The 9,388-nt window shown below is 34.9% G+C and overlaps 1 protein-coding gene across 1 annotated transcript in view; it reads left to right on the top strand.

Annotated features, from left to right (window-relative positions):
* Window positions 1–2,376: 2,376 nt before the first annotated feature.
* Window positions 2,377–9,388, top strand: part of HELRODRAFT_183377 (hypothetical protein) — a gene marked incomplete at both ends in the record, with an annotated part of 15,450 nt that continues 8,438 nt past the window's right edge. The window contains 5 exons of the mRNA XM_009012407.1: window positions 2,377–2,477; window positions 4,615–4,779; window positions 7,347–7,523; window positions 7,931–8,022; window positions 8,431–8,541. Of these exons, the coding sequence (XP_009010655.1) occupies window positions 2,377–2,477; window positions 4,615–4,779; window positions 7,347–7,523; window positions 7,931–8,022; window positions 8,431–8,541 (646 nt within the window). The remainder of the gene's footprint in view (window positions 2,478–4,614; window positions 4,780–7,346; window positions 7,524–7,930; window positions 8,023–8,430; window positions 8,542–9,388) is intronic.

The following is a 9,388-nucleotide window of genomic DNA, read 5'->3' as shown; positions in this document are numbered from 1 at the left end:
GCCAAACAATCAGTCAACCAGCCAACCAACCAAGCAACCAGTCAACTAGCCAACTAGTAAACCAACCAAGCAACCAATCAAACAATCAACCAACCAACCAATCAACAAACCAACCAATCAGCCAACCAGCCAGCCAACCAACCTCTCAACCAATCAACAAACCAAGCGACCAATCAACCAACCAAGCGACCAATCAACCAGCCAACCACCTAACAAACCAGCCAGCCAATCAACTTTCCACTCAACCAATCTCAACTGACAAACCGACCGACCAACTAACTAATTAACTAATCATTTCTATGAACATTCTTCACGGCGTTTGACAGGTCCACAAATAACGATTAGTAGACACGCACGTACAACAACACAGCAACTTTCTAGCAACTTTCTATCTACCAACACAACACGCTAAAATAATTTATAATTTACTAGCACTAAAACCCAACACAACCGCGCACACATGCACACACACGCACACACACGCACACACGCACAATCCATAAACAAACACATACAAATACAACACAGCAATAACCCACTTACTTGACTTGCAGCAACAACAAACTCGAGCACACGCCACACAACAACAACAACAACAAACATCTCAAACAGTAGACCACAAATCACCAAAACCAACAACCAGACGCAACAACCATCATACAGAAACAAAAGACAGAACAACAACAAACAACAAGAACACACTGAAATCACTAGTTAGTACTTAAAAACGAAAACAACAACAAAATACAAAATTTTCCTTGAAACACTTTCACATCAACAAGACAACTGCATCATAACCATTTAAAACACGACAACAGCATAACAACCACACCACCATAGCCACGCCACCACAACCGCTCAACCACAACAGCCACACCACAACAACCGATCAACCACAACAATCACTCAACAACAACCGCATCGACCGCAACTGCACAAAAGCAAAACAACGAAGACAGATTCAATGTGGATGTTAATAGCTGTATGGCGTGATGAACAGAACATAAATAGCTGCTAACGCATAGATGCCTTTGTAGTCACCTCAACAGCCACCATATCAAAATGAACGACAACCACAACAACCACATCAAAAGTTACATTGACAACAATTATAATTACATCCAAACAACAGCCATAACAAAACTTACAACAATAACAACAACAAAAACAACAATTAACCGAAAATATATTGCAAGCATTACAGAAAAATTACAATCATTACCTTATCAACGATTTAAACTTTAAACGACCAAAATTTTGCTTGCTTTAAAACTCAGTTGCCAGCAACCAAACCATAAACAAATATAAACAAATTTTGTTAACTACACAAAAACGCAGAAGTTCTTAAAAAATTCTTCAAAATAACGAGCTAGAAAACAAACAAAATAGTTTAATATTTTTTAATGATCATACTTAATTTTTGCACCATTCTTTCAAAAAACCATTCCTCAGTATCGTAATGAATCGTAATATTTGTATTGGTGAGGTTGAAACTCTACCTAATAAATACATTTGTCAGGTTTGAAGCTAAATTTAACAAAGTTTTCATGTAAATTTTTAAAATTCTGATTGAAAATTCTTGCATTTTTTGCAAAATTTGAGTTGAAAATTAAAGTTTCGTTTTGGAATTTGTAAAAAATGTGGTTTAAACGTTAAAAGCGGTAAATTTTTTGTAAAATATTTTTCTGGCTAAGAAATAAAAATATAAACAACGACTGCATTCGAACCAAGGGCCAGTCATTTCAACTAAACCATTCATTCAATCATTCGTTCTTTCGTTCGTGCTATCAATATCCTACCCCCCCAGTGTGGAAATACCGAAATAAATGTGTTTCCATTGTCCGGCTAAATTAATTTTCCTTTAGGTACTAAACAGCTATTATTTATGTTCAATGCTGTAGAAAAATTTATTTCTCAAATCTTTCGGTTTCGAATTTTTTAAACAATTAAAAGAAAATTAGATTAAAAATTTGATGAAAATAGCTGAAACATATTTCGACATTTTGTGAGAATTAAAAACTCGCAGAATAAAATGAATCATGTTACAAAACGTAGCGTTACATATGGACACCTGAGGGCACAGTTCACCACATTAATATTTCCATTTGTATTTCTTTTTTTACTTTTTTATATATAAAAACTTTAATAAAATTTTTATTTGTTTTTATTTATTATTTTTATTATTTCATTTTTTTGTTATTTTTAATTTTTTTAGTGTCTAGTGAACCGCAACCAAAATTTATCTGAATATGTAAATTATTTATTATACTGAATATATGAGTTAGTGTGTGATATTCAGAGAAGTTTTTTTTACGATTTTGTTTGAAATGTTTGTTATCGACGATTGGAAACATCAAAGCGAAGTTTTTCGGTAACATGGAGGGTTTTCACAAACTTCTAACTAGAAATACTACGTCCTTAAAAGCTTCAACGCGGAAATTGAAATGTCACCCTTTTAACATCGAACATCTTGAAAAGTTCGAAAATATAACCTCCTAAAGTTAGAAGTAAAATTTTTTGGTCAGATAAAGTAGACCCAAAAATTATGAAATTACAACAGAGGCTTTAAAAGCAATGACACTGTCAAAAAAGACGGCAACGATTTCATTCAGAACATCAAACCTAAACAACGACATTTTCTGTAACAACTAGCAAAATGAACAAAACAGAATGAAATTGCGATAGAAAATTTTAAAAGAAAATTGAAAAACAACACCAGTGTTTGTCTAATGCTGGTTTAATGTGTTAAAGGTGTCTAAACCTTTTAAAAGAAACAAACAAACAATCAAACAAACAAACAATTATTCAAACAAACAAACATTCGAACGAACAAATAAACATTCAAACGAACATTCAAAAATAGGCTAGGTGGTGGTTCCATCTGGTGTTGTTTGTAATGTTTGTTGTGATTGTTGTTGTTCTTTACGGTGATATTAACGTTACTTATGTTACATCTTATGTTATTGCTGTTGATGTTGTTGATGTTGTTGTTGTTGCTGCTGTCGGTTTATGCAAATGGGGTTGTTGTTGATATATTTGTTGACGCGCTTCTGCAAACGTGAAGCAATTGCCTTCTATCTTTTCAGTACCATGGCTAGTTGCACAATTGGTTTGTCGCTTGTGTTTTCGGTTCATTGAGTAGTTGCCTGGTAGTATGTGCTTGTGTAAGTTTTGTTTGTTTGTTTGTTTGTTTACTTATGTGCTTTTATGGATGTGTTGTTCATTTTATTTACTCCAGGATAAACTAGAAAATTTTGAGTTAATCATTTTAAAAAAGTTTTTAAATTTTATGTAATTTGGTTTGTTGCTATTTGGTTATAAATAATTTTCGATGTTTTTTTTGTAATGAAATTTTCCAGCTGTTGCTATATTTTAATATCTTAGATGTTTTTTTTGAGTATTTCTTTGAAAGTTGACTGGTATGAATTTTTGAAATTTTTGAAACTAAGTTTTTAGTTTTAACAACCGATCATATTGATCTGACGTCAAACATGTTTTATTTTAATTTTATTTGAGATTAAAAATTGCCAAAAAAAACTTATTTTATTATTAATTATTATTTTTGTATGTAATGACATAAAATCTTTGTAAAAAAAAATGACTAATATTCATTCAAGATTTTAACAAAATTTTACGTTAAAAGCAAAAATTTCAAATGAAAATGAAAATGGAGAAAAAACAAACTGTAAAGGCATTTTTAATGTTGAATGAAATTCTGAAAGAGAAGCCAGGCTGCCATCCGCTTGTCACGAACATTTTGCCTCTAATTTGTTTTTTTTTTATTAGCATAATTACATCTATCATCATCTTCTTCATCATTTTCATCATCATCGTCGTCATTAACTTCATCATCATCGTCTTGATCGTCATCATCTTGATCGTCATCATCTTGATCGTCATCATCTTGATCGTCATCATCATCATCGTCATCATCATCATCATTGTCGTCATCATCTTGATCATCATCGTCGTCATCATCGTCATCGTCGTCAACATAACCACTGTTAAAGTCATTATTATCATAATTTTGTTCGTCATCATCGTCATCTTCATGTCTAATCTTCAGCAAACATGTCAACATCATCATCATAATCGCTATCTTCGTCACTATCATCATTGCTTGATGTTTCTTATATCATTACTTGACTATGGTAATCATCATCACGATCATCCTCCTCATTATAATATGTATCATTATCGTCATCGTCGTCATAATCATCATCATCATCAAAATTTTCATTTTGCCGTTTCCGCTATATATATCAGGTTACTTTGTTTGGACAGCAATATCATTAGTAGGAATATTATCATCAATGTCATCATCACTATGTATCTCTCATCACAATGTTGCCTTCCAACATTTACATGTTGATGATGATACAAATATCATCATCATCATCATCATCATCATATTTCTCGTCGTCGTCATCATCCTAATCATCATCGTTATCATTATGACTGTACTGACTGTACATCATCATTATCATCACAATTTTATCATCCCCACCAGCTTACTTTACCATCTTCAAGAGTTGGAACTCCAACATCATCATCCTCATCAGCAACAACAAAGAACAGAAAATCATTATCATCAACAAAGAACAACAACAACAGCCTTAATAATAATAGTAACAACAACAGCACAAATAGCTGCAGCAACAACAACAACAGCATCGACTTAATGACAAACATCATCAGCAACAACAACCTAACCGGAACTGCGTGGAAGTTCACTTTTCAAGACTTCATTCCCAAGAAAGAAGAGATCGAGAGTTTCGAGTGAGTATGCGCTGGTGTACAATAATTATAATTATGTAATATTATAATAATTATATATAAAAAGTGTATGCGTGTCTGTGTGAAAGTCTGGGTGTGCGTGTTTGTGTATGTGCGTGTTTGTGTGTGCGTGTGCGTGCGTCGTGTGGGAAGGAAAAAGAGAATTTAATCACAAGGCCTCGACAATTTAAAAAAAAGATTAAAAAAAAGATAAAATTATGAGATAGGATGTAATTTGTAAATCTTGAACGTTTTTAAAGACCTTAAAAGTTAACGTCTGAACGATTAACTCATACATACGTAGTGGCATATACAGGGGTGTAAAGTTTTCAAAAGTTTGAAATTTGTCAGGGGTGGACCAAAAACTACCCCCCCCTAGGATCTCCAGGGCCTTTTAGCCTCTTTCCCTGAATCCCTATTTACAATCAACCACCCGCCAAAACAAAGTGAAGACAAGCAATTTTTAACATGCAAAAAATGTCCAAACGCTTTACTAACATTTTTAAAAGACAAAAATATCGTTTTTGTACGAGTACATCTCACTCGATTATGGTAGAGACTACATTGCAATGAAACAATGTTATAGATAGATAGACACGCATGCATGTCTGTCTCTCAGTCTGTCTCTCTGACTTTCTGTCTGTCTGTTTGTCTGTCTGTCTGTATGTATGTCTGTCTGTTTGTCTGTCTGCACAGAATTGATTGAAAACTCGTTGAGAAAATGATTCTATCACTATTCATTGCTTGTGTTTTATTTTATCTTTCTGTTTTTTTTATTGTTGTTATTGTTCTTTTCGTTTTTTTTATTAGATTTTACTTAATTAAAAATGTTTTTTTCCGTTTATAACATCATAAAAAAATTTAAAAATTTTTTTACTGCCCGCATACTACAATGAATCTAAAAGTTATTAACACTCGATACACACACATATACACACACGCTATTAATCTCTCTCTCTCTCCTTTTCTTTCTCTCACTTTCTCTCTCTCTCTTTCTCTCTCTCTTTCTCTCTCTTTCTCTCTTACGTTTTATAAAAATACAATACATCAAAATCAAACGCTCACTATTAAATATTTGGCCCATCAGGACATATCATCTCATTCATTCAGCCCGTCAATCAAGTCAAACGAGCAAGCATTGTTAAACTATTTTTATTGACGATAACATCCATTCAGCCAAGATTATCTTTTCAAATATTTCTTAAAGAAAACGAGTGCTTCTAAGCTTTTAAGAATGAAAGAAGCTTTCCTTTATAACTTTTTTCATTTTTTAGGGTTAGCAATTTATAAACGATAAACGTTTGACTTTTGTTTTTATGTCAGTAATTACAATAGTTTATGTGTGTGTGTGTGTGTGTGTGTGTGTGTTATGTGTTTTGTGTGTGTAAGTGTGTGTCTGTGTATGAGCGTGTGCGTGCGTGCGTGTGTGTGTCTGTGTATGAGCGTGTGTTTGCGTGTGTGTTAAAGATAGAAACAAACAATCGTTCGTCCTGGTTATTGTGCATCGATCCACTTTAGGCTGCATGTGTCGGTCTTATGTCACCTGGCGTATTTTATTACTCAGCTGACTAATGGTAAAACGGAAGTGAACGAATGAGTGAGTGAGTGAATGATGAATGAATAGATAGATGAATGGATGAATGGGTAGATGGATGGATGGATAGATAGATAAATGAATGAATACATAAATAAACAAACAAACTATTATATAAAAGTTTAAATGGATGGAACTGGTAAGTGGCAGAACGAAAATATTAATGTCTGAAGGAATGACTGAAAGAATGAATGAATGAATGGTTAGAAGAATGTTATTATCCTTTATTATCACCATTCTTCTTCATTATCTTATGTTAAAACTTGAAGAATATCGCCATTAATCACCCGTGCTTTCATATTCCAGTTTGCATTTGGAATGTTCTGAAAACATTTTAATTCAGTCAGCACGGTCATGTCATATCTACTGACACCATCACCAATGTTTATTGATAGTTTTCTGATGGCAAGATGGTGTAGTAGGTAAAGTGCTCGGCTCTGATGTGCAGCTACTAGGTTCAAACGCAAAGAAATCTCGCTCTTATCACATAAAACGTGTTTTATGTGCGTATATTGTTATATTGTTCGCTGTTCACCATGCAACCACGGTTAACAAACAAACAACGTTGTTTGTTCCTCTCTATCTGCTTCTGTGAACTCGCTTATATATAGTTATAACAAGTGAAATTGAAATAGAACGAGAAACTGTTTACTAATTATAGTTATTAAATTTGTTATTACCTAAATTATAATTATATATACTTTATTGAACAAATATACAGGCGTATTTACTTGCAGTGTGTGAGTGTGTTTATTCGATATATCTGAGATATAATAAAAGATTTCTTCGCATTCGAACCCCGTTACTGCTGCAAAAGGACCAAGCGTCTTAAGTACTAGGCCATCTAGCGGCCCATTAATATTACTAACATTAATTAATATTCCATTTCCTCATTACCATCATCCAAATTATCATCACATTAATATGGCATTTCCACAATTATCATCACCTTAATTATCTTCCACCTTCTTACTAGTTCCTTGGTTGACAAGGCAAATGCGTGGCTGATCAAGAATGACGGGGTGAAAGTGTTATCGTGCGAGACACTCACTCACTCGTTTTGTGATCGTTTCTGGCCCGTGAATTTGGAGGGCACCGTCAGCGCTAAGAAGATATCTCCACTGTCTGTTAACTATTTCATAAGGGCACTTAGGTTTGTGTGTTTTTGTGTGTGTTTCTGTGTGTGTGTTTCTATGTTTCTTCTGTGTGTGAGTTTGTGTGTGTATGTGCGTGTCTGTTGTAGTAATGTTTTTGTCAAAGTTATTTTGGTCACTCAAGGTGACAAAGTAATTTCTATTTTTCATTCATTCATCCTCATTCAATTTTTTTCAATTTTAGTCAGCATGTCACACATTTATTTATTTATTTATTCTTTCATTCATTCTTTCATTCACTCACCCTCTCATTCCCTCATTCATTTTTTTTGCAATTTCATTTCTTCACTCCCTCACTCAATTAGATTGTGGCTGGTTCCTCGTGCAGCGTCCAATCAGCAGCAGACCATTCACGTGATTGACTATTTACCACCATCCTCATCTTTATCCTCCTCATCATCATCAGCAGCAGCAGCAGCAGGGGCCCCAGTAGCACCGTCATCATCTTCAGCACCGAAACAACAGCCCACCACTTCATCGACATCATTATCATCACCGGTAGGCGGTGGTGGTAATGATAATGATGGAGGAATCGGTAATGATGATGGTGGTGGTGATAGTGACAGTGATGATATTGATACAGTCATCCGAAACATCAATAAAGATATAACTTCCGGTCTTTTGAAAGGTCGCAAATTATTATCGACGTGGTAATGATGATGATGATGATGATGGTGGTGGTAATGATGATGTTGTTGATGATGATGATGATGGTGGTGATGATGATGATGGTGATGACGAGAATGATGATGACGTTTATATAACCTATGACAAAAAATTTAATGATTATTAATCAAGAACTGCACTTAGAAAAGTTACTCACATTTGTGATCGTCATCGCCATAATCACCATTTTACGATTTAATTTTTAGTTATTTCACTAAGTTTTTTTTCCTCATCTTCCAGGCCAAATTTTATCGGCAGAGACAATTTCGGTGCCAATTTTGGACGATGTAGTTGATACACAGATGACTTTTTGGGCTGAAAAATCTCACTTAGCCCAGCGTTATGTTATTGGTGTGAGGTTGTACATGAATAAGGAGTCTAATGGAAAGATGTTTGGCTGTGAGAAGGTTTATCTTGGTGAGTTTTTGTTGGTTGGTTGGTTGGTTGGTTAGTTGGTTGGTTGGTTGGTTGGTTGGTTGGTTGGTTGGTTGGTTGGCTGGCTGGTTGGTTGGTTGGTTGGTTGGTTGGTTGGTTGGTTGGTTGGTTGGTTGGTTGGCTGGCTGGCTGGTTGGTTGGTTGGCTGGTTGGTTGGTTGGCTGGCTGGCTGGTTGGTTGGTTGGTTGGTTGGTTGGCTGGCTGGCTGGTTGGTTGGTTGGCTGGTTGGTTGGTTGGCTGGCTGGCTGGTTGGTTGGTTGGTTGGTTGGTTGGTTGGTTGGTTGGTTGGTTGGTTGGTTGGTTGGTTGGCTGGCTGGCTGGCTGGTTTGTTGGTTGGTTGGTTGATTGGCTGGTTGGTTGGTTGGTTGGCTGGCTGGTTGGTTGGTTTGTTGGTTGGCTGGTTGGTTGGTTGGCTGGCTGGCTGGTTGGTTGGTCGGTTAATTCTTCATTGGTTGAAGAGTTTAATATTGATTAAATATTTTAAAATATTTCAGTTGTTACTTCAATAAAATAAAAACTTGTCTGTAAAAAATTTCCAATGCGAATTAATTATTTCATTTGATTGATTGTTGTTACGCTCAACATCTTGCTAATTAACATGAGTGACTGATGAACATTGGAGAAAAATGCTTCGACAGATTTCTGTGTGATGTGTCGGTGAAATTATTAATTGACATTATGAAAAGCGCTCGAAATTTAGCGTTCAATCGAAACTGAAATCACACATTCCAACTCAGATAAACAAAAACGAAAGTACAGTAGA

This window comes from Helobdella robusta (genome assembly GCF_000326865.2).
Source record: "Helobdella robusta unplaced genomic scaffold HELROscaffold_105, whole genome shotgun sequence".
NCBI lineage: Eukaryota > Metazoa > Annelida > Clitellata > Rhynchobdellida > Glossiphoniidae > Helobdella > Helobdella robusta.
This window is presented reverse-complemented; position numbering and strand designations above follow the sequence as displayed.